The sequence below is a fragment of the Oryctolagus cuniculus genome, chromosome 14 (genome assembly GCF_964237555.1).
Source record: "Oryctolagus cuniculus chromosome 14, mOryCun1.1, whole genome shotgun sequence".
NCBI classification, from domain to species: Eukaryota; Metazoa; Chordata; class Mammalia; order Lagomorpha; family Leporidae; genus Oryctolagus; species Oryctolagus cuniculus.
In genome coordinates this window covers 97,237,170-97,262,103 of record NC_091445.1, presented here as the reverse complement: position 1 = coordinate 97,262,103, position 24,934 = coordinate 97,237,170, and the positions used below count along the sequence as shown (strand labels likewise).

The 24,934-nt window shown below is 61.9% G+C and overlaps 1 protein-coding gene across 26 annotated transcripts in view; it reads right to left on the bottom strand.

The window, feature by feature from the left end:
* Nucleotides 1-24,934, bottom strand: part of LOC103346006 (palmitoyltransferase ZDHHC11) — a 50,369-nt gene that overhangs the window by 11,448 nt on the left and 13,987 nt on the right. For 6 of the 26 annotated variants that reach the window (XM_070056943.1, XM_070056942.1, XM_070056934.1 and 3 more), the window contains 10 exons: nucleotides 20,976-21,151; nucleotides 19,728-19,829; nucleotides 18,218-18,342; nucleotides 16,470-16,622; nucleotides 11,635-11,747; nucleotides 10,809-10,843; nucleotides 7,512-7,593; nucleotides 7,426-7,481; nucleotides 6,650-6,684; nucleotides 2,339-2,432 (listed from right to left, as the gene is read on the bottom strand). In XM_070056943.1, the coding sequence (XP_069913044.1) occupies nucleotides 2,339-2,432; nucleotides 6,650-6,684; nucleotides 7,426-7,481; nucleotides 7,512-7,593; nucleotides 10,809-10,843; nucleotides 11,635-11,747; nucleotides 16,470-16,622; nucleotides 18,218-18,342; nucleotides 19,728-19,829; nucleotides 20,976-21,151 (971 nt within the window). Of the gene's footprint in view, nucleotides 1-2,338; nucleotides 2,433-6,649; nucleotides 6,685-7,425; nucleotides 7,482-7,511; nucleotides 7,594-10,808; nucleotides 10,844-11,634; nucleotides 11,748-16,469; nucleotides 16,623-18,217; nucleotides 18,343-19,727; nucleotides 19,830-20,975; nucleotides 21,152-21,573; nucleotides 24,291-24,934 lie in introns of those variants that run through there. The other 20 variants (XM_070056935.1, XM_070056944.1, XM_070056951.1 and 17 more) reach the window with 10 other exon arrangements.

Here is a 24,934-nt window from a genome sequence, read left to right as displayed (position 1 = left end):
CTGGCCCAGCCCACCAGGAACCTACAGGTGGCTTCCTGGAGCAGGTGCAGAGAGCAGTGGCTCCTAACATCAGCCCTGCGCGCTGCCTGTCCGTGAAGAAGGGACACAGTGCAACACACGGCACGTGCATACACATGTGTGACACACGCAGACACAGATGGTGGAACACCCCACACATGCATCCACATGTAAAATACACACATGGACAGATGGTGCAATACACACACAGAGATAACAACACACAGAGATCCAGAAGTTCTAACACACCCCAGACACAAATAACATGTAACCCACATAGATGGACACAGAAGGTTTATCCCTCCCATACACACTTACACGTGGAAGACACACAGAGATGGTATTATAACATACCCACACACGGCACACATGGCACAGCACACACTTCACACACAAATGCACACACATGTTACAACACACCACAAAGCTCATCTCTCTCTCTCACACGTAACCAAGGAGAGTTACATACGCAGACCACATGCACACAGGCAGTACACAGCCTGTGCCAATCTGTGTTCTACAGTTTTCCCTGACCTTCCATTTCCCAGGAAAGCTGCCAGGAGCCTGCGGAGCCCCACACCCTCTGCACCTGGGCTCTGCTCACTGCCCCCACGCTGATGGACTCGTGGTGCCTCTGAGCCCGGCGGCACAGGACACCACAGATCCTGACCACATAATGAGGAGGCGTGGCACACGTGGGCCCAGGAAGAGAGGCAGACTCAACCTGAAATGTGGTTCCCACGGATACCCTGCACCTCTGCACCCTGAGCCGAGCCATCAGGTGGAGACGACTGTGCTTCTACTCTCTGGGCCATCTGGCCATTGCATTGTGGCTGAGACGTTTCAGAGTATCCATAGATTGCTTCAGTTTAAATAACATGATGTTTGAAAGATTTATTTATTTATTTGAAAGTCAGATTTACACACAGAGAGGAGGGAGGGAGGGAGAGAGGGAAAGGGGTGTCTTCCAACCGCTGGTTCACTCCCCAATTGGCCACAATGGCCAGAGCTGTGCCGATCTGAAGCCAGGAGCCAGGAGCTTCTTCCGGGTCTCCCACATGGGTGCAGGGGCCCAGAGACTTGGACCATCTTCTACTGCTTTCCCAGGCCACAGCAGAGAGCTGGATCAGAAGTGGAGCAGCCAGAACTTGAACCAGTGCCCGTACAGGATGCTGGCACTGTAGGCGGGAGCTTTACCCACTATACCACAGTGCCAGCCCCTAAATAACAACACAATTTTGGGGACCAGCTTTGTGGCACAGCAGGTTAAGCCTCTGCCTATGACACCAACTTCCCATATGAGCACTGGTTTAAGTCCCAGTTGCTCCACTTCCAATCCAGCTCCCTACTCATGCACCTGGGAAAGCAGCGGAAGGTGGTCCAAGTGCTGGGGTCCCTGCACCCACATGGGAGACAGGAATGGAGGGCCCGCCTCCTGGCTTTGGTCTGGCCCAGCCCTAGCTGTGTGGCTGCTTGGGAATGAGCCAGCAGTTAGAAGACCTCTCACTCTCTCTCCTAACTCTGACTTTCAAATAATGAATAAATCTTTCTGTATTGCACACACACATATAGAAACACAGATAAACACAGACACATAAACACAGATAGAAACACAGAAACACACATACACGGCTGGCACCATGGCTCACTAGGCTAATCCTCCGCCTTGCGGCGCCGGCACACCGGGTTCTAGTCCCGGTTGGGGCACCGGATTCTGTCCCGGCTGCTCCTCTTCCAGGCCAGCTCTCTGCTGTGGCCAGGGAGTGCAGTGGAGGATGGCCCAGGTGCTTGGGCCCTGCACCCCATGGGAGACCAGGAGAAGCACCTGGCTCCTGGCTTCAGATCAGCGCAGTGCGCCGGCCGCAGCAGCCATTGGAGGGTGAACCAACGGCAAAGGAAGACCTTTCTCTCTGTCTCTCTCTCTCACTGTCCACTCTGCCTGTTAAAAAAAAGAAAAAGAAACACACACACACACATATAGAAACACACACATACAAACTTGGATACACAGATACAGAACTGTACATATATAGAACTACTCATAGAAACAGACATATAGAAACAGACACACACACACATAAACACAGAGACATAAAGAAGCACACATACACACATAAACACACAGCTAAACACACATATAGAAACACACATACAAACACACATAAACACACACATAGAAACGCATGCACACACAGAAACACACACACAGACACTTTGCTGTCCCTCCCCTGTGTGTCCCACTCCTGTCTGGGTGGCGTCCCCGCGTTCCCCATCAATATTCCCAGAACTTTCCTGCACGGGTTCGGGGCAGCACACTCACCCTGCGCAGGGAGGGGAGCTTGGGGCCCATGGTGGCCGGGGAGCACTGGCCTGGGGTCTCGGAAGGCCGCCGGAACTCCTTGCGCCGCACCCTGCTGAGATGGGACCGGGGGGGGGGGGGAGGAAAGCACGCGTGAGCTGCGGGGAGGGAGCTCCCAGGGCCCCGAAGGCCACCACGACCGCAGCACCCACTTCGCAGAACCACAGAGAACAGCAGCCCCCGGAGGCCGGCCGGGAGCCCGGGCTCCCTGTGCGGTGCGGCTGGTGCGGCTCCAGACCTTCCCAAGGGCGGGGCGCCACACAGCCCCACCCAGGACCACACGGGACCACCATGAACACAGCAGATTCCTCTACCGACAAAGTGACACGTCTCAGAGCCCAGACAGAGCATTCCCAAGGGAGGGAATTCCTGCGGCTGCTCCGGGGAGCCGAGAGAGGATGATCCGTGTCTACCTACCGTGCGCCCCCGTACCCAAGTACAGGGAACGCTGGCGGGGAGGTCAGAGTCGGGGTCCTCCCCGGGAGGGGAACGCTGGGCTGCCGAAGCTGGGGGCCCCTCTGAGCTGTCGAGAGCCCAGCGTGCCCGGCTGCGCCTGGTGGACACCGAGCAGTGAGTGTGCACCCAGCAATGTGAGTGACGGGGGTGCAGGTGGATGCGGGGGTGCAGGTGGACACGAGGGGTATAGGTGGACACGACACATGGGGGTGCAGGTAGACATGGGGGTGCAGGTGGACACGACACATGGGGTGCAGGTAGACATGGGGTGCAGGTAGACACGAGGGGTACAGGTGGACACGACGCATGGGGGTGCAGGTAGACACGAGGGGTATAGGTGGACACGATGCATGGGGGTGCAGGTGGACACGGGGGTGCAGATGGACACGGGGGTGCAGGTGGACACGATACATGGGGGTATAGGTGGACATAACACATGGGGGTGCAGGTAGACACAAGGGGTACAGGTGGACACGACACATGGGGGTGCAGGTGGACACGAGGGGTATAGGTGGACGCGACACATGAGGGTGCAGGTGGACACGGGGGTGCAGGTAGACATGGGGTGCAGGTGGACATGGGGGTATAAGTGGACACGACACATGGGGGTGCAGGTGGATAGGGGTGCAGGTGGACACAGGGGTGCAGGTGGACACGATACATGGGGGTATAGGTGGACATGACACATGGGGGTGCAGGTAGACACAAGGGGTACAGGTGGACACAACACATGGGGGTATAGGTGGACACGACACATGGGGGTGCAGGTGGACAGGGGGTGCAGGTGGACATGAAGGGTATAGGTGGACACGACGCATGGGGTGCAGGTGGACATGGGGTGCAGGTGGACATGGGGTGCAGGTAGACATGGGGTGCAGGTGGACATGGGTGCAGGTGGACACGGGGGTGCAGGTAGACATGGGGTGCAGGTGGACACGAGGGGTATAGGTGGACACGACACATGGGGGTGCAGGTAGACATGGGGGTGCAGGTGGACATGGGGTGCAGGTGGACATGGGGTGCAGGTGGACGCAGGGGTGCAGGTGGACACGGGGGTGCAGGTAGACATGGGGTGCAGGTGGACACGAGGGGTATAGGTGGACACGACACATGGGGATGCAGGTAGACATGGGGGTGCAGGTGGACATGGGGTGCAGGTGGACATGGGGTGCAGGTGGACATGGGGTGCAGGTGGACGCAGGGGTGCAGGTGGACACGGGGGTGCAGGTAGACATGGGGTGCAGGTGGACACGAGGGGTATAGGTGGACACGACACATGGGGGTGCGGGTGGACAGGGGGTGCAGGTGGACAGGGGGTGCAGGTAGACATGGGGTGCAGGTGGACACGGGCACTCCTCTTCCCTGGCCCCCACTACCACCCTACCAGGCCCATGTCCACACAGGCACCTGCTCTGTGTGGCAGAAGTGCTCCTGGCAGGGTTGGACCACAGCCCCGACAGAGACTCTGTGTGCAGCTCCCTGAAGCTGCTCCTGAGGGGCCCCCACCTCCCCAGAAGTGCGCAGCACCGTTTCGCCCCACTGCCATGCAATCTGAGACACCTGTTTCGCAGTGTATTTGAGAGGCAGGGAAACAAGGAGAGAGACGGGGTGGGGGATCTCCCATCTGTGGTCCCCTCCCCAGAAGGCTGCAGCAGCAGCCAGAGCTGAGCCAGGCTGAGGCCAGCAGCCAGAACCCCTCCCTGGTCTCCCCTGCGCTGACAGAGACCCTGCACTTGAGCCATCACTGCCGCCTCCCACGGTGCGCGTTAGCAGGGAGCGGTTTGGAAGCAGAGGAGCCAGAACCGGAACCAGGCACTAGACAGGGCACACGGGCGTCTCCAGAGGCAGCTGTGTGTGCCAAGCCCGCCCCAACCTCTGTGAACTCGGGTGTGGCCCACACTCGCCAGCGCGGGACCCTCACAGTCCACGGGCGTTGCTGTCACGGGGCAGTGCTGTGTGGGCCGGCACACAACGGACCTCCAGGAGCAGGGGTGTGAGGCGGCCATGCTGGTGCTCCTGCAGTACTGCCCGGGCACGGTGCTGCCCCCACCGCCCGAGGAACGTTTCCTGCCACCACGAGGCCCCCGGGGTCTACTGCCCGCTGCATGCGACCTCCTGTTACACGGCACATCAGCACTCCCGCCCCTGGCTGGGGGTCGGGAAGCAACGCGTGCAGGACACTGGAAGACCACACGTCTGGAAGGAAGCACAGGCTGGCCTTCCCCGTGAGCACCACGGAATGACGCTCCCAAGACGTGGAGCCGAAGGAGAGCAGCCCGGAGCCGCCCGGCGCGGAGCGCTGTGCGAGGAAGAGCTGGGGAGGACTGCCCGGCGGCCCCGGTACTGGGGGCTCTCAGCTTCCTAGCTTTTCTACGATGAACACAAAGATTTGATAGCCAGGAAAAATAAAAGAAACTCGGGCCCCAGTGTTGTGATGTAGTGGATGGCGCCACGGCCTGTGATGCCAGCATCCCACCTGGGCACTGGTTCAAGTCCCAGCTGCTCCACTTCCGATCCAGCTCCCTGCTTATGGACTGGGAAAGCAGGGGACGATGGCCCAAGTGCTTGAGCCCCTGCACCCAGGTGAGAGACCTGGAAGAAGCTCCTGGCTCCTGGCTTTGGACCGGTGCCATTGTGGCCATTGTGGAGTGAACCACAGGTGGAAGATCTCTGTCTCTAAACTCTGTCTTTCAAATAGATAAATCTTTTTTTTTTTAAAGAAACTTCTAATCTTTGCTTTGCTTTGCCTTTGGAGTGAAAACGTCCAGTCCTGGCTCTGTTGGGTCTCTATCAGTATGTCCAAAAGGGAAAACAGAAACAAGTCTGTGACGGGGTCATGGCAGTGTCAGGGGTCACGGGCAGTGTCACAGCGGGTGGGCAGTGTCACAGTGGGTTGGCAGTGGTCACTGTGGGTGGGCAGTGGTCACAGCAGGTGGGCAGTGGCAGAAGCCGTGGGCAGTGGTCACAGCGGGTGGGCAGTGGTCACTGTGGGTGGGCAGTGGTCACAGCAGGTGGGCAGTGTCACAGCGGGTGGGCAGTGGTCACAGTGGGTACGCAGTGGCAGGGGTCATGGGCAGTGGTCACAGTGGGTGTGCAGTGGTCACAGTGGGTGTGCAGTGGCAGAAGCCGTGGGCAGTGGGCGGTGGGTGGGCAGTGGCAGGGGTCATAGCAGAGTGGTCACAGTGAAGTTGCTTGGCCGATACCTGCTCGGGTTGGGAACGAGTGAGAGGAAAGCGGGTCAGGAGCTAACGCCCACCAGGCAGGAGCACTCGGCCCAGCCCAGGCACAGGCGCGGGCGGACGCCTGGTGTGGCTCTGCTGAGTCGGAAGGGTGAAGAGGACAGAGAATCACGCGTTTCCACTGCGGGCCACACGAGTGGCTGCAAGCTCACAGGGTGGCTTTCTGTCGTCACCCACGGCTGGAGACTTACTCGTCCTGCGGCAGACTTGGGACGGCGGCATCACGTATCGAACAGGAGTGCAAGTCCCGGCTGCTTGCCTCCCACCCAGCTGCCTGTGAGCTGCGGACGCAGCACAAGTACTTGGGCCCCTGCCACCACGCAGGAGACGGGGATGGAGGCTGGGGCTCCTGGCTACGGCCTGACTAACCCTGGCCATTGCAGCCAGCTGAGGAGTGGACAGACAGAAGGTCCCTCTCTCTACTCTGTGTGTCTCTCCCTCGCACTGTCACTCTTTCCAAATAAATCTTAAAGAAGAAAGAAAACGACTCATTCTAGATGAATTATTTCCCAAAGTCACTGTGCTCGCAGAACACAGCCACGCTAGGCAGAAGCAGCAACAGCAGGTCACTACTCACCCCGGCAGTGAGAGCCTCGGAGGGCCGCGCGCTTCCTGCGAGATAAAAGCGAGAACCGGGATGTTGCCACGGGGCCTGGGTCACACAGAACTCAAGTCCACCCTCGGTCAGCTTTGAGTAAAGGGACCGCAGGGGCGTGGCCCCAGGTAAGGGTCCCACAGGGCAGGGCAACCCCTCCCCCACTGTGTGCACCTGCTGGTCTCTGTGTGAGACCCCGTGAGGGGGTTTGCTGCAGTACACGGTGCTGCCACGGTCCACCTTCTGTGGCACGCGTGGACCCCAGTGTGAGGGCATCAGAAGATGGGGGACATGAAGGAGGAGCCCCTCTAGGTGACCCCGAGAGCTCCCCCACCCCCTGCACCACACAGGAACAGCCAGTGTCTCCCATGAAGGAAAAATGGAAAAATGGCCTCCCGGACACCGAGCCTACCGGAGGCTCCAGGCTGCAGGCTGTGAGAAGCAGATTTCTGCTGCCGATCGGCCAGTGGACGGTATTTCCTCCACAGCCTGGGTCTGGCCAGCGGCCTTGCCCTGGGTACGGGGACGAGCAGGTGGGCTCACCTGCAGCCTTGCCCTGGGTACGGGGATGAGCAGGTGGGCTCACCGTCAGCCTCGCCCTGGGTACGGGGACGAGCAGGTGGGCTCACCGTCAGCCTCGCCCTGGGTACGGGGACGAGCAGGTGGGCTCACCGTCAGCCTCGCCCCGGGTACGGGGACGAGCAGGTGGGCTCACCGTCAGCCTCGCCCCGGGTACAGGGACGAGCAGGTGGGCTCACCTGCGGCCTTGCCCCGGGTACGGGGACGAGCAGGTGGGCTCACCGTCAGCCTTGCCCTGGGTACGGGGACGAGCAGGTGGGCTCACCTTCCGGCACGAGGAGCTGTCCGTGCTGCTGCTCGAAGTGGAGCTCCAGGAGATGGGTGGCTGCAGCGGCCTGGGCGTGGCTCTGCGTGGAGGGGAGGGAGAGGGGAGCGCGCGTGGGCACAGAGGCCGCTGAAGGCTGGAGCTGGGGCAGGGGCTCCCGTGCCTTCCCTCTCATCTGCAGGCCCCTGACGACACAGCACAGGCATCTGGACCAGGGCCAACTGGAAAGGCCTGGGCGCTGGGTGCGGGGCGGGGGTGGAGAGCAGCCTCCCCCGACGGACAGAGCCCACGCGTGCCACTGAGGGGCCTGTTCAACTCGGGTGTGTCTTCCATCTGCTCTGGCCAACTTGCCTCCCTGCCTCCCAGTGATCCCCACCACAGGCGAACAGCCCACAGGAAACACCCCCAGTCAGCTACACTCGGGGCTGGTGCTGTGGTGCAGCAGGTAAAGCTGCTGCCTGCAGTGCCGGCATCCCACATGGGGGCCATTCGAGTCCCGGCTGCTCCACTTCTGATCCAGCTCTCTGCTGTGGCCTGGGAAAGCAGTGGAGATGGCCCAGGTCCTTGGGCCCCTGCACTTGCATGGGAGACCTGGAAGAAGCTCCTGGCTTCAGATCAGTGCAGCTCTGGCCATTGTGGCCAACTGGGGAGTGAACCAGCAGATGGACGACCTCTCTCTCCTCCCTCTTCTCTCCTGTCTCCTCTCTCTCTCTGCCTCTCTGTATAACTCTGACTTTCAAATAAATAACTCTTTAAAAAAATTGTAGAGATTGATAAGCAAACTGCTGGTGCCAGCATATGGTGTAGTGGATAAACCACTGCCTGTGCGGCTGGCTTCCATATGGTTCTGGTTCGAGTCCCGGCTGCTCTACCTCCGATCCAGCTCCCTGCTGTGGCCTGGGAAAGCAGTGGAAGAGGGCCCACGTGCTTGGGTCCCTGCACCCACGTGGGAGACCAGGATGAAGCTCCTGGCACCTGGCTTCGGCCTGGCCTGTGTCAGCTCTGGCCATCGCAGGCGCCTGGGGAGTGAACCAGCAGATGGAAGACTGCTCTCTCCCTCTCTGCAGCTTTTCAAATAAGTAAATAAATAAGCATTGTTCTAGAAAAGCAAAGTGCTACAGATGCGTATATGATTGTGATTGTATAAAAGATACACATGATTCACAAAAAAATTCAAAGGGAGCGTGGCCAGTGTTGTGGCACAGTGAGTTAAGCCGCTTCCTGTGACGCCGGCATTCCATGTGAAAGCTGGTTCAAGTCCCGGCTGTTCCACTTCCTATCCAGGTCACTCCTGATGGGCCTGCAAAGGCAGCAGCTGGTGGCTCAAATACCTGGACCCCTGCTACCCACGTGGGAGACCTGGATGGAGCCTGGCTCCTGACTGTTGCTGCCATCTGGGGCATGAACAAGGGATGGAAGATCTCTTCGTCTCTCCTTCTCTGTCACTCTGCTTTCAAATAAATAAAAATAAATCTTAAAAAAGGGGGGGTGTCTAAGAGATACCAATGAAAACTCTAGCAGAGGGGCTGGTGCTGTGGCACAGTAGGTAAAGCCCCAGCCTGCAGTGCCGGCATCCCATATGGGCGCTGGTTCAAGTCCCGGCTTCTCCTCTTCCAATCCAGCTCTCTGCTATGGCCTGGGGAAGCAGTAGAAGATGGTCCAAGTGCTTAGGCCCCTGCACCTGCGTGGGAGACCTGGAAGAAGCTCCTGGCTCCTGGCTCGGTGCCCAGCTCCAGCCGTCAAGGTCATTTGGGGAGTGACCCAACAGATGGAAGACTTCTCTCTCTGTCTCTACCTTTCTCTGTAACTCTGCCTTTAAAATAAGCAAAAGTTAATCTTAAAAAAATTAACACTCTAGCAGCAGCTACTGGTGGCTGAGGGAATATGGGTGATACCCATTTTACATCAAGAATTTGTCGTAACTTCCATATTTTATGTGGTGATACACATTGATAAGACATCACTATGTGTTCCAGGTGGAAGTTTATGATCCAGGTTCTAGTTGGGTTCCTATCATTCTTGCCCAGAAACGGGTAAGAGAGAAAACGCTTTTTGGTTTTACTTAAGTGTGGTGATTATGGTCAGACCACACTTCAAAGTAAATTTCAGAATAATTTGTACTTATAAGAACAAAGGAAACCAGCTGAGGACCACGGCCGTGGTGCTGTCTGAAAGAGCACGCTCTTTGCCACGGAACTGTCTTTCACTGTGAAGGCCCGAAACCCCGGGGTCGCTCTCGGGGCACCTCTGCCGGCTGCCCCTCAGCTCACCCTGGACGCTGCTGCCTCTTGGGGCAGTGACGCCCACCTTCCGGGGACGCGACAGGGGTGTGGACCCGAGCAGGAGACTCGCTCCCAGAGGTGTCACCGCGGCTCCCTGCGTGTCTGAGTGAAGACACGCCTGGGCCCTCTCGAGTGAAGGGTGTATACTCAACAGCGTCCCAACCTCACCCTTTGAGAGACAGGTGCACGTCCCCTCCTCTGGTACACGCCCCGCCTGTGCACGGTGGCTGCAGGGCCGGCCGGAGGGAGCAGGAAGCGCGATGCAGGCCTCCACATGGGTGGGAGAAACTCCCGCTGTGGACCTGCGCTGCTTCCTCCCACGTGTGCATCGGCAAGAAGCTGCAGTTGGAGCCTGGAGGGAGGTTTAGAACGCGGCCATCGCGACCAGCATCTTCACCATTCCGTCAAACGCCTAACAAACTGATCTATTATTCTTGTTTTAAAAATATTTACATATTTATTTGAAAGGCAGAGTTAACAGGGAGGTAGAGACAGGAGAGAGAGAAGACAAGAGAGAGAGAGGAGAGAGAGAGAGAGATCTGCCACATGGGTGCGGGGCCCAAGGATTAAGCCATCTTCTGCTGCTTTCTCAGGCCTAGAGCTGGATCAGAAGTGGAGCAGCTGAGACTCGAACCGATGTCCATATGGGATGCTGGCACCACAGGCGGCGGCTTTACCTGCTACGCCAAGCACTGGTCCCTGTGGCCAGCGTTGTAGCACAGTGGGTTAAGCACCACCTGTGACTCCCAGACTGGAGTGCTTGTTCAAGACCCAGCTGCTCTCTTCTGATCCAGCTCCCTGCTGGCAGCAGCAAATGGCCCAGGTCCTCAGGCCCCTGCGCCCCATGGGAGACCCAGAAGAAGCTCCAGGCTCCTGGCTTCGGATCAGCGCAGCTCTGGCCATTGCCGCCATCGGGGAGTGAACCAGCGGATGGAACACCTCTGTCTCTGTAGCTCTACCTCTCTCTGTAACTCTTTCAAATAAAAACAGCAGCAGCTGGGCAGTCAGAACTCACCCAGGGAGAGAGCGGGCGGGCGGTCCACGTCTTCCCTGTGGGGTGAAGGAAAACTCATGGCAGAAACGGAGCTGCTGACCCTGAGCTTTTCCCACAGACAACCCAGTCCATGGGTGATGCTGAGTCTTGGCCTGGGCTTCTTGTGGCCCCCGGGCAAGCGTCTCCCTGCCACGGGTCTTTCTCCCAGCACCCCGCGCGTGCCTCCGTCTCCATGTGTGAGGCCTTGAAAACGCCTCTGACGTGGCCTGAGGGGACACCCCACAGCAGCCCGGTGTCGAGCACGCACGGCACCGTCCAGGGGAGCCTGGTGCCACCTGACCCGGGCGGGGTGGGCACCTCTTCCGCACACTCGCACGAAGGCAGCGGTGCTGTGACTGCATGGCCTGGGGTCGCTGGGACGGGCCGAGTCTGGGATGGAGTGGACAAGTGTGTGTTCAGCGTCCAGTGAGAGGCAACCAAGCAAGGATGTGCTCCCGGTTTCTCCCTGAGGGGGTGCTGGCCCCTCCCTGCTGTTTGTTGAGTGACTGCAGGCGTGAGGGCAGAAGACCCCTCCCCTCCGGAAGCAGAGTCCCTGCCACCTTCAGAGACCGGCACAGTGCAGCCCCGCTAAGCACAGCCCACCAGCAGTCCTGGGGCCAGGTGGCTGACTGGGAGGGAGGGGTGTGAGAAGGCGTAGACAGCCGCACACACGCCACACGGGACACACCCCAGGGTCCTGGGGCCTGCCTCACACTGAAGCAGGGAGTGGGCCAACAGGTCCCAGCTGCTCGGCCAGCTGGGCCTCGTCCCCAGGTCTGTACCAGGCGGACCGCGAGCACAGGCATACCTGCTCAGGCCCCGCCTCCGGGTCCACAGCCGGCTTGCTCCTGCACGCTGCCTTGGGACACTGTGGCAGCTGGCCCTGCGCTATGAAGTCACGCGTGCTCATCTTCTTTGCAACTAGAAGCAGAAAAGTGGAAGCGGGGGTCACCTCGTCCACTGCGGCCCCCAGCGTGGCTCCCGGGCTGCAGCCCACCTGGGCAGCAGGCAAGAGGGTCTGCCTGTCTTGCCTGGGACAGGACACAGTCGAGCCCCATGGCCCACTGTGAAGCCCCATTAAGCCGGTCTTCCCAGCAAGGGTCAGGGGAAAACACGGCAGGTGGCCTCCTGTGAGCCCACGCTCCCCCGCCACGCGACGGGCTTTGCAGGATGCCCTGGGATCGCTGCATCTGAGGGGCCAGGTGACCTGGGTGTGTGGTCTGAGCACCTTGCGGGAGCCCTGCTGGCGACGCCATCCCAGGGCCATCCTTCCATGGAGACCCTGGCTGCCCAGTATGTGCCGCTGTCTGCCGTGCCTCCCACGGGGGCCACGCTTTCACGTCTTTTCCTAACAGCCTCCATGCCTGGGACCAGACGGTGGCTGGGACACGCGGTGCCCATCTGCAGCCTCCCCCCGCCTCGGTTCTGTGTTCCCGACTGACTGCACCCCGCCCTCGTGTCAGCCTCCCATCAAGAACCTGAGTGACAGTGGGAACGTGCACTTGTTGATGTCCTAAAGCCACGCAGACCAGAGGGGAGACGCCTGGCAGGTGTGCTTGGGTGGCGTGCGTTTCATGTAAAACATTTCAAACTGGCAGGATGAAGGATGCAGCGTGCTCCCAACCTTTTAACCTCAGTGAGCAGCCCGGCCACAGCGCCCAGCAGCCTGCCCGTGCCTTCTCGGGCTGCTGGCGAGGGCCAACCAGCTCTCCACCTCCCTCGACGCCTTCCCTCCCATCTTGCTGGGGCTGCCCCGGGCCTGCACCAGCTCGAAGCCTGGGTGCACTGCTTCTCGAGTGTGGCCTCTGCTTAGGGGGACACAGGGCGGCAGGGGGTGTGGAAGACTGCCCGCCTCCCTTACCTCTCAGAGCTCACCCTGCAAGTCGGTAGTGTGCTGTGAGCTGCTCTGTGGACAGTCCATGTGGCCAGGGGTGGAGAGAGGCCTTGTCCTGCCATCTACCAGGGACGGCACCACCAGTGGCTTCACAGGGCGCTCACAGGAGCTCCCCCAACCTTCACGCCAACCACGGTCCCCACCAAGGCCTCCACCGAAGCCCAGGAGGGGTTCTGGGTGGAGGCCCCAGCTCGCCTGAGTGTGCCCCTGCATTTAGGCGCAGCTGTACCCTAGCTAACAACTGCTAGCCACACCAGTGTCCTTGGTGTGCAAATCCCCCCCTCAGCCCCACTCACACCCCTGCCCCTCTGGGGTTCTGTCCCCCAGTTCAACCCTCCCGGATGCCTCCACCTGTCTGTCACTCCAGCCGGCTGAGTCTCTGATCTCTCCCATCGCATCCTATAAACATCACGTCTTTGATGATACCAGCAGCTGTCAGGCCACGGTCTGCCCCTGGCGGATGCCCTCAGGCTGTGGTCTGCCTCTGGTGGATGCCCTCAGGCTGTGGTGCTGTGGCTGGTGGATGCCCTCAGACTGTGGTCTGCCTCTGGTGGATGCCCTCAGGCCGTGGTCTGCCCCTGGTGGATGCCCTCAGGCTGTGGTCTGCCCCTGGTGGATGCCCTCAGGCTGTGGTCTGCCCCTGGTGGATGCCCCCAGCCTGTGGTCTGCCTCTGGTGGATGCCCTCAGGCGGTGGTCTGCCCCTGGTGGATGCCCTCAGGCCGTGGTGCTGTGGCTGGTGGATGCCCTCAGGCTGTGGTGCTGTGGCTGGTGGATGCCCTCAGGCTGTGGTGCTGTGGCTGGTGGATGCCCTCAGGCTGTGGTCTGCCCCTGATGGATGCCCTCAGGCTGTGGTGCTGTGGCTGGCTGGCACTCACTCCTCTGCAGCTCTCCCCACCTGGCTCTGTGCTCAACACCTTTCTGGGGCCAGGGACGACCCTGAACTCAACTCCAGTGACCACCAGCAGCCCACTGTTGGTGCCACAGAAAGCAGAGCTCCTGCTGGCCGGTGGGAGAGCCACCTTAGAGCGCAGGGGCGCTGCGTGAGCCCCAGCTCAGGTCAGGACACGCTGGCAGGTGTCCAGCCACACACTGCCCTGCTGGGTGCCCTGCAGGCTGGTCTGTGACTGACAGCCCGTGAACGGGACAGGGCCAGCCCAGAACTACGAGATGAGTGGATTTGGGTGCCAAAACTTGCGATGCCCACGGGGCAGTCTGCTCCTAGTTTGCATTTCCCAGAGCTTGGAGATTTCAAATTAGTTTTGCACCAGAATACCCTCACCTTTTAACTCCATTCTCCATGGACACCCTCACGTCTCTCATACCATCGCCTGGCCAAGGCTGACAGACCCAGGGGTCACCCCAGCAGCCACGTGGCACTGGCCACGACACGTCCTCCCTCTCTCTGGTGCTGGCCAAGGCTGGGGCCGTGGATCCACTGCCAAGTCCTCCGACTTCAGGGCAAGCACGGCAGAGGCGGGAAGCAGTGCCGGACGTCCCTCGGCCACATGGCTCCAGCCTCCTGGGACCGGCACGTCCTTACAGGAAAGCGCAGCCGGGGCTGATGCTGTGGACGCCGCGCCAGCGTCGAGCAGCCCGCAGCCCACGTCCAAGGCTGGCCTGGGAATCCTGTAGGGGCTTTAGCCATGGCACAGACTCACTGTGAGCCACAGGTGCCGAGTCCTCCCTGTGGTCTCAGAGCACAGGGGCCACGGAACCTCCTGCAGGTGTCGCCAGGACATGGGAGTGGGAGGGGTTCTGGTGCCGGCACTCACTCGGGCTTCAGTGCAGCCGCCTCACGCACATGAAAACCACAGAGCTCCCGGAGCAGTGCGACAGGATGTGCCCTCCCAAACCGCCGTGTCCCCCGGGAGAGGGGCACGGGTGGGCAGCTGTCAGCTCTGGTCTCCCACACAGAGCACAACAGCACACCGGGGCCCACAGGCCACTCTCCTCTCCTGTTCCACTCAGAGCCAAAGTCAGGGTGCAGTGGTGCCCACCGAGCTGGGTGCCGTCACCCTCGCTTCCTGCCTACCCACCTAGGCCTCATGCCTAGCAGGTGTTCTCTGCCTGTCCCCCTGGCAGCCAAGTGCACCTGCACATGCTGTTCACATCTCAGCACCTCCACCCCCACCCCCACCCCCCTGGGGCCAGCGCTCAGCATTATAACCACAAAATCCGAAGGAATGGCCACTACTGGGTAGCTGGGCCCGTCCCTCTGCTGCACATGTGTGTCATGGCTCATGTGTGGTTCGTGGTGTGCTGTGTGTCATGCCGCTCATGTGGTCTGTGGCATGGTGTGTCATACCTCACATGTGGTTCGTGGCATGGTGTGTCATGCCTCCCACGTGTGGTTCGTGGCATGGTGTGTGTCATGCCTCTCTCATGTGGTTCGTGGCATATGTGTCACACTCACATATGGTTCGCAGCATGATGTGTCATGCCTTGTGCATGGTTGTGGTGTGCGTCACATCTCGAGTGTGGCTCGTGGCATGTTGTGGATCATGCTGCCACATGCATGGTTCATTGTGTGGTGTGTGCCACGCCTTGCACATGGCTCGTGATGGGGTGGTGAGACTGGACGAGGGCTGGTGTGAGAGCCCTGGGTGAGGAGGGCAGGGGAGTTCTGTCTGGGCACAGCAGTGGGGACCGCACCCCTGGGCAGTCAGGGAGCACTTACACACATGAGACACTTCTGGACACCTTTAGAAGGCGGAGTTTAGACACAACCCTGAGTACGCAACGGTGGAAGCAGGTTTCAAAGGCGGCCCCACTCTCTAGGGTTTGGCTGCAGGGAGTGTGCCCAGGTCCCCAGGCCCCATGGCCAGGCAGCACGCGACTTTGGACCAGCTACACGGACGTGGGCCTCTGGGAAGAGACGTCAAAGGTGCTGCTGCCCCTTCTCAGCACAGGCAACGGGCTGTTCTTCACAGCTGGGCCAGGAGCGTGCATGTGGCGCCCGTGGGATTCACGCCGGAGTCTGCACTGCACTTTCGTCAGAGACATCAGGCAAGCCTCAGGCAAGACGACCGGACGGGCTTTTCAGGGATGATGGGGTGACCCGGGGTCACAAGTGGGGCCTTTCTCCGTGGGGGCATCCATTCTGCATCAGACGTCGCTAGCACAGCCGCAGGCAAGGAGCTGTGCTGAAGACCAGAGCCCGCTGGCCGGGCTCCTGCACTCGGTGGTGAGGGAGGAGGAAGGCTGCAGGGGACGGCACCTTTGGAGGAGCGGCCTGGAGACGGTCTGTCCTGGCTGCCCACTCCCCGCAGCCCCCAGCCCAGGGCCCATGATGCCCAGAGACTGAACGAGGCTACCTGGGAGGAAGGGCTGTGGGTGGGGACAGCCCATCCTTCCAGGCCAACAGCCCCAGCGCACAGACACCCTCAGGCTCACAGCCCAGCTGCCCGGGCACTGGCCACCGTCCACTGAGCTTAGGCTGGATCTCACCATCAAGACCTCAACCTGGTGCTCTCTTAAGGGAGTCACCGTTTCCATCATGCTCTGCTCTCGCCCACAAGAACTCCTTCCTCGCTCTAATTTTATAGCCTCCCCCACGTTTCCTGCGGCTCCTGGGCCTTGAGTCCAGCCCCTCTGGGCCTGCACCCTCCCACGGTGCCTCCTCTTCCTGGGAGTTCTGTCTGCTGTGAGCTCGTTTCTGGCACAGGCTGGCCAGGAAGCCTCCTGCCTGGGTGCCACCGAGCGTGGCGGGCAGAGCTCGGCAGGGGCGGGCTCCAGGGCAGGTACGCACTCAGGTAGACGTGGAAGACGAACAGGCGGCCCAGCGCCGACACGATGCTGAGGCTCAGCAGCAGCGCAGCCACCCCGATGCACAGCACCACCGGGGTCTTCACACGCGTGGGGAGCACAGGAAGGAAAAGCAGCCACGTGCCGTCCTCTACCTCTGTCAGGACAAGGGAGACACACGTGACCAGGGAGGCCAGGGGCAGGGTTTGCTGGTGGAGGGCAGAGTGAGGACCCCGGTGAGCAGTGCCTGGGTATTTACCCTACCTGAGCCTGGGGCCCCTCCTGACTGGCGGCTGGGATAACCCCACTCTGGGTCTGGAAGGAGAGGCCACGTCCCCGGTCACTCCCACCGGCCCCTACACCTGGGCCTCTCCGTGCTACACTGGTCAGCCTCAGACAGAGCGGGGAGAGGGGGCGGGTGCTCGGGGGGGGGGGGCAGCCTCCTGTGGCCGCTGTGCCACTGGGATGAGGCGCTTCAGCACCTTCCACCCCCAGTCTGAATCCGCGTACCGGTGCTGCGTGTCCTCTGGGGCTCTGACACAGGGCTCCTCCCGCCTCTGCCGGCTTCTGCGGACGGCGGCTCTGCCTCCGCCCCTGCTGGCCCACAGCCTTCTCCTCTGGGTCTGTGCCTCCCTCCACTGGGCCCACCAGACCACCCAGGAAGACCTGGCTGGCTGGCAGCAGGGGCCGCCTCCGGGCACGGGCACACCTTTCCCCCTTGCTCCATGCAGGCAGGGCGCCCACGCTCAGCTAAGGGTCTCCAAGCCTGCAGCCTCCGGTGCCTCCCCTGACAGCTGGCTCCTGTGGGGCAGCCCACGCCTGCAGCTGCCCCGGGGACCAGACAACTGAGCACCTCGACCTGACTGTGGAAGGACTGAGGTGTGGAGTAGACCCCTCTCTCAACCCTCACTCCGGGCACTGCGGCCCCATAACAGCCCTGGAGGTGCCAGGACACCCCACAGCTGCCCACCGCAAAGTTGCTGGCAGCAGTGTACACGTGGAGCAGCTGCATGAGCCAAGGTCCACAGCCTGCCAGGGTCTGCTCCCAACCAGCGCCCCAGACACAGCACCAGGGCGTGCGCCTCTCCAGCCACTCCCTAGAGCAAGCTGGGGTGACCATGCCCTGCCAGAGGACCGTGGGAAAACAGCTGACCCAGCACCCTGGACCCCGAGGGAGGCAGAGCCGAGAGCCAACCAGCACCCCGGACCCCAAAAGAGGCAGAACCAACCCAGCACCCTGGACCCCAAGGGAGGCAGAACTGACAGCACCTTGGACTCCAAGGGAGGCAGAGCCAAGAGCCAACCCAGTACCCCAGACCCCGAGGGAGGCAGAGCTGACCCAGTACCCCGCACCCTGAGGGAGGCAGAGCTGACCCCATACCCCACACCCCGAGGGAGGCGGAGCTGACCCTGATCCCCGCACCCCGCACCCCGAGGGAGGCGGAGCTGACCCTGATCCCCGCACCCCGCACCCCGAGGGAGGCAGAGCTGACCCTGATCCCCGCACCCCGCACCCCGAGGGAGGCGGAGCTGACCCTGATCCCCGCACCCCGCACCCCGAGGGAGGCAGAGCTGACCCTGTACCCCACACCCTGAGGGAGGCGGAGCTGACCCTGATCCCCACACCCCACACCCCGAGGGAGGCAGAGCTGACCCTGATCCCCACACCCCGCACCCCGAGGGAGGCAGAGCTGACCCTGATCCCCACACCCCGCACCCCGAGGGAGGCGGAGCTGAGAGCTGCAGTGGCACCTTTGTAATGGCGGTCAGTGCGGAGACTCCTGGGGTCCATGACCTGCTTTGTAAAGATGTACAGCATGATGACCATGAGGAAGAGCAGGGCGACCAAGGCAGACAACACAGAGCAGAAAAAGTACCTGAGGGAGAGGAGCACACGCAGACGCTGTGGCTGGCCAGTCCTGAGGACAGGACCACACAGACACCCACACCTCAGGGGCCCAGGTGCCAAAGGCTGCACAGAACGGCTGTGGGTGTCCCCTGGAAGGAGCCCGAGACCCTGCTCCAGACCAAGTGGCGTGGGCCCCTAGGTCTGATCACTCCTGCCAGGCCGCGACTGCACGGACCGCACCTGCAGCTTCTCCCTCTTTACAACAAAGCACCTCTTGCAGACACGACCTCACTTAACCCTCGCGAGAAGGAAGTGAGGCCGTGAGGAGGAGGAGCAGGGGCCACTCCCTCCTCACAGCAAACCCCAGCCAGCTACCCGCGGTCAGCACGTCCCCCGAGCCCACCGCACACAGCTGCTGCCGCCCTGGGTCTGGATGAAGGCCCTCATGGCAGCCCCAGGCAGGCTGGGTCCCAGCCGGGTCCTGCGCGGTGCGAGAGGTGGCTGGGGCTGCTGGCCGAGTCAGGGGTGTGTGACCCACCGGCACCGAACATCAGCTCTGAGCACAGGGCGGCGGGCTCCAGGGCACCCTCGGCTTTTAAGTGGCTGCTGTCTGCGAGCCCAGGAGCCCTTCCCGGGCCGTGCGGGGCCGTCTCCTTAACACATCCTCCCTCAGCCTCTCAGTGCCACACTCAGCCACTTTTCTAGACCAAACATCCAAGTGCAGAACACGGGCGGCTGCTGCCTGCTTTCTCTGCCTGTGGCGGAGGGAGGGGCGTCGGGCTCTCCCTAGCCCGTCAGTCACGTGATTCCAATGCTGCGACGCGGCAGCGGTGCGCATGCTCACGCGGACCCTGGTCTACACGAGGAAGCCGGCAGGAGGAGCTGCATCGCCCAGCCTGCGGCCACGTGCGGCCTTTCGGTCGTGGTCTCCTGAACAGCTGCTGGGAGGCCACTCGGACCCCAGCCACTGCGCCGCCCAGGCCGCAGGACCGCAGGGGAGCGCTCGTTGCTTTCTTCCTGCTGACCTTCACGACTGGGCAGCTGACGGAGAGCCAGCCTGGTGGACGCTCCGCCTGTCACCTGGGTGCTGGACACACTCCTGTGTCCCAGGCTCTGGCCACTGCTCCGGGGGCTCAGGGGAGAGTTCAGGGGGCCTTGGCCAGTTCCTTTCTGTCCCCAAGAACCTCCATGACTTGCAAGTCCAGGGAGGGCTCCAGCCAGTTTCAGAACCAGACAAGACCAGAGGGATGGGAGCCCTGTCCTCTGCGGTACAGGGGACAGGGACTTGGCTCCAGGAAGACCCCTCGTGCCCACAGCCCTCGGGGCCCCTGCTCCTCACACCACAAGGACGCCCTGCCTGCAGGCAGGCCCCGCTCCCCCAGACCCCATGGCCTCTGCAGGCCACTCCCTCACCAGTAATTTCTACTGCCCACGCAGTTGTTAAGCCAATCGCAGTGATGGTCAAACCCTGCGACGCACTTGTTGCAGGTCCTACAGTGCTTAGTGTGCTTGTTCCTGGAAGGAGGATTGGAGAGGAACCGATCAGCCCACAGTGTGCAGGCCAGGGATGGGTCAGAAACCTGATCTCCCGAGCCAGGTGGCCTCGGGCAAACTGGTCCACGTGGCATGGAAGTGGGTGTCCACTGGGGACAGAGGTCAAGCCCTCTACCTGAGGCCAGGTCGAGCACTTGAAGCCTCAGTGGGGGACAACAGCCCAGGGTACAGCAATCAGAGTGGGAGGCACCTGTGCCTCTATGGGCGAGGCCCCAGCTGACATAGACACCCCAGGACCCTCCTGCAACCCCCAGTCCTGGGAACTGGGTAAGCACCCTGGTGGCGGCCACGGCTGCCCTGTAATGCCAGGATCCACTCTGCCTCACACAGCCCCACTGTCCTCCCCAGGTGGCCCTGGGACATCCATGGAGCAGGGCCTGGGATCAGGGTCCTCCCTCCTCCGTTGGGCAGGGGGCTCATCTACAAAACCCAAGAAGACAGCACTACTTTGGCCCTGGACTGAAGGGGAAGAACCCACATGCCCGAGCCCCAGGGAAGTACTCGACCCTGCACGAGGGCTGCTGCCTTCCGGCCAAGGGAGAGCGCCATTCGCTGCACAGAGCAGTGCTCCGCACGAGGCAGGCAGGCAGCAGGCAGGCTCCGCCCTGTGCACACGGTCCCGACAGAGCAGTGCATGGGAGGCAGGCTCCGCCCTGTGCACACGGTCCCGACAGAGCAGTGCATGGGAGGCAGGCTCCGCCCTGTGCACACGGTCCCGACAGAGCAGTGCTCACGGGAAGCAGGCTCCGCCCTGTGCACACGGTCCCGACAGAGCAGTGCATGGGAGGCAGGCTCACCTGTCCTGTGCACACGGTCCCGACAGAGCAGTGCTCACGGGAAGCAGGCTCCGCCCTGTGCACACGGTCCCGACAGAGCAGTGCATGGGAGGCAGGCTCAGCCGTCCTGTGCACATGGTCCTATCAGGCAACTGTGGCACCAGCGTCCACTTCACAGGGCAGCTGTGCAGCTTAGATGCAGTGTCCACAAAGTGGGCCCAGGCCAGAGCCCAGCTGAGGCCCCAGCAGGGCTGGCTGCTGTCACAGCAGTGCTGAGGGGCTGCCAGGGCCCGGGGATGCCCGACACCGGGGACAGCGGGGGCGCACTCACACTTTGATCTGGCACAGATGACAGTACAGGTCCTCGATCACATGATCGTGCTTAGAGCGGTCAAAAACTGGCGGTGGCTTCAAATAGCCCCGGAGTCGCACGTTCGGTTCCGCAGGGTCGATGGACACTGCCGTCAGGTGGGCCACGAGGTGGACCAGGAAGAGCCCACCGGCCACCTGGAGCAGCAGTCAAGGAGCACACCGATGGGCCTGGGGTGCACCGCAGAGGCGTCCCCCGCGGGCTGCTCCCCAGCCTGCTGCGCGGCTCAGGTGCCCGCAGGGACCAAAGATGGCCCCTGGAGTCCTGCTGGCTCTTCACTGTCTGCAAGCCGCAGCCCAGGGCGGACCCCACCCACAACACACCCCCTCCACGACGCCGGGCCAGCTCAGCAGCCGCGGGGCGGGCACTCCTGCCCTTCTCCATGTAACCAGGGCAGAGTGAGGGCTGCTGAACATGGGCCCATGTGGGGCCGGCACTTGGCACAGTGGGTTAGCCTCTGCCTGTGACACCGGCATCCATACGGGCATGGATTAGAGTCCCGGCTGCTGGCTTGGGAGAGCAATGGAAGGGGCCTGAGTGCGTGGGCCCCTGCACCCACGTGGGAGATGTAGAGAGAGTCCAAGCTCCTGGCTTCAGCTTGGACCAGACCAGGCAGTCGCAGCCATTTGGAGAGTGACCCAGTGGATGGAAGATCTCTCTGTCTCAAATAAACAAAGTGAAACATTAAAAAGGAAAAAGAAAAGGGGCCTATTGCAGCAGAAACAGTGCCCAGTGAGGGTGCGGGGGAAGGGCTCAGCTGCCAGCAGAGGCTGTGGGGACCACGCCACAACGAGGACTCTGGCAGCACCGGGGCAGGAGCTCAGCCAGCCACCGTCCACCTGCTGACGGGGCCCAGGCTCTCGGGGGCCCTCTGCTCTGGCTCCAGCGGCAGTGGGAAGAGGGCCTTTGTCCCTTGCAGCCAGGACGTTGATTTGTGTGCACCCACGATCAAGAGGTAAACTCAGGCGCTCAGCTCCCCACCTTTCTCCTCCTCAACTGCCCCCCAAACAACTCCTGACCACAAGCTGGGCACAGATGACCCTGAGAAGGGTCGGGAGGGTGATTCGGAGGCCAGGGGCAGGCCAGCCACGAGCAACTGGGCAGAGGGGACAGGGAGATGGCTGAGGGCCAGTGGCAGTTGGGGGCCACGTGAGGGACAGGAGTGATCAGAAGCCCCAGTGCCGTGTGTGCCCTTGGGGGACAGAGGCCTCCTGGGGCTGCTCTGACCCCAGTGCTGGAGGCGAGGCCTTGGCTACCCCCTCGGCTCCCATAAAGGGTGTAAATGGATGGGTCAGCAGGGCTGGTGACACTGTCATGGCCAAGAACTTGTCCCAGCCCATGGGCGGGTCTGCAGCACCCCTCCCTGCAGGGGAGCGGGTGGGGCACAGTACACTGTTTGTATTGTTGCTGAGGTGACAGACAGGGCTGAGGATGCTGGGAAGGGCAGGAAGAGGCCCAGGTGTGGTCCTTCCCTGCGACGGGCAGGCAGGGCAGCAGGTGAAACCGAGGCTGAAGCAGGCCCAGGCCTCTGCCAGGACAGCCTGCACATCCTCCCGGGCTGCTCACACAGAGTGGCCTGGGACAGGACGGCCTGTCCGCAGGACCCCTGGCTCCAAAGTGGAGGTGCTTGTGGCACCTGCCAGGCCCAGACTCCCTGGAGCCTGGAACCCCCAGGGCTGCCTGCATTCCCTTCCCCCAACCAGTGCCCACCCCTGCAGGTGCTGTGGCCAGGAGGGCCTCCAGGACTCCAGGCACACTGGCCACCTGGACTTCCCTCTGGCACACGGAGCTGGTCAGGGACACGCTGGTCAAGGGCAAGGCCGTCTCCCCTGTCCTCGGTGCCCTGCCTGTCCGACACAATGTGTCTCCACGTTGTACACGTGGACTCGGGTGATTCTCTGACGCGTCACCCACAGCAGCGACACTGGTGACCCCACGTCTGCTCTGAGCCCGAGATGCCCTGTGCCACACGCAGCCTCCTGAGCCTACACTCACACTTCACACTCACACTTCCACAGCGTCCCAGGTTCACCCAAATAAAAGCCAGGACAGAGGACACAGCGGGCAGCCCACCTTCCCTGCGGCTTCGGTCTGGGAGCTGCTTGGCTGACGGTGCAAGGCTCCCTAGCAACACTGTGCGTTCAGTAAACAAACAGCCCCACCCTCGGCCTTGGGAGCCTCTCCCTGCCCGGCCTGCAGGCAGGAAAAGGGGAGGAGCCGGCCCTGGGAGGCAGGTTCTGTGACTGCTGCCTCAGCCCACAGCCAGGCAGAGCTGCTATCAAATCAGAGTTGCTGACGGCAGCCTCGCGGTGCCAGCCTGGACTCTGTCCACCCTCACCAGGATCACGCTGCACAGGGTCCACCAAGGATTGGGTGACACCAGAGTCCACACTGCATGGAAAGGGGGTGGCTGTGCCAAGTCCTGAGAACACGCCCACTCAGGAGGACCCTGGCAGCTTCGTGGTCCAGCCCTCCACAAGAGGGGCGCAGCCTTCCCGGTTTCTTCTCCAGGTTCCATGGAGCTGGGGCCTGGGTCCCTCAATCTCTCTGCCTGCTCCTGACCTTGAGCCTGATCTCCCTCAGGTCACCTCCCACCCCAACCTGGAGCCTTGCAAAGGCTGTTGGCGCCCTCCAGTGGCCACAGCACGGCGTCCAAGTGCTGCTGGCCCTAAGGCCCGGGCATGTCAGGCAACAGGAGCCCAGCCTGCCTGGAGAATGCGCTCTAAGGCAGCCTGGGCCCACACGCAGGAAAGCGTTCCTGACCTGCCACTCGGGCGCCGAGTCCCAGGGGGCAGTGGGTCAGGCACAGGTGACACAGCTACACTGGGTGCCGAGTCCCAGGGGGCAGTGGGTCAGGCACAGGTGACACAGCTACACTGGGTGTGAGTCCCAGGGGGCAGTGGGTCAGGCACAGGTGACAGAGCTACACTGGGTGTGAGTCCCAGGGGGCAGTGGGTCAGGCACAGGTGACACAGCTACACTGGGTGTGAGTCCCAGGGGGCAGTGGGTCAGGCACAGGTGACAGAGCTACACTGGGTGTGAGTCCCAGGGGGCAGTGGGTCAGGCACAGCTGACAGAGCTACACTGGGTGTGAGTCCCAGGGGGCAGTGGGTCAGGCACAGGTGACACAGCTACACTGGGTGCTGAGTCCCAGGGGGCAGTGGGTCAGGCACAGGTGACAGAGCTACACTGGGTGCTGAGTCCCAGGGGGCAGTGGGTCAGGCACAGCTGACACAGCTACACTGGGTGCTGAGTCCCAGGGGGCAGTGGGTCAGGCACAGGTGAAGAGCTACACTGGGTGTGAGTCCCAGGGGGCAGTGGGTCAGGCACAGCTGACAGAGCTACACTGGGTGCCGAGTCCCAGGGGGCAGTGGGTCAGGCACAGGTGAAGAGCTACACTGGGTGTGAGTCCCAGGGGGCAGTGGCTCAGGCACAGCTGACACAGCTACACTGGGTGCTGAGCCCCAGGGGGCAGTGGGTCAGGCACAGGTGACAGAGCTACACTGGGTGCTGAGTCCCAGGGGGCAGTGGGTCAGGCACAGCTGACAGAGCTACACTGGGTGCCGAGTCCCAGGGGGCAGTGGGTCAGGCACAGCTGACACAGCTACACTGGGTGCCGAGTCCCAGGGGACAGTGGGTCAGGCACAGGTGACACAGCTACACTGGGTGCTGAGTCCCAGGGGGCAGTGGGTCAGGCACAGCTGACAGAGCTACACTGGGTGCCGAGTCCCAGGGGACAGTGGCTCAGGCACACCTGACAGAGCTACACTGGGTGTGAGCCCCAGGGGGCAGTGGGTCAGGCACAGGTGACAGAGCTACACTGGGTGTGAGTCCCAGGGGGCAGTGGGTCAGGCACAGGTGACAGAGCTACACTGGGTGCTGAGTCCCAGGGGGCAGTGGGTCAGGCACAGGTGACACAG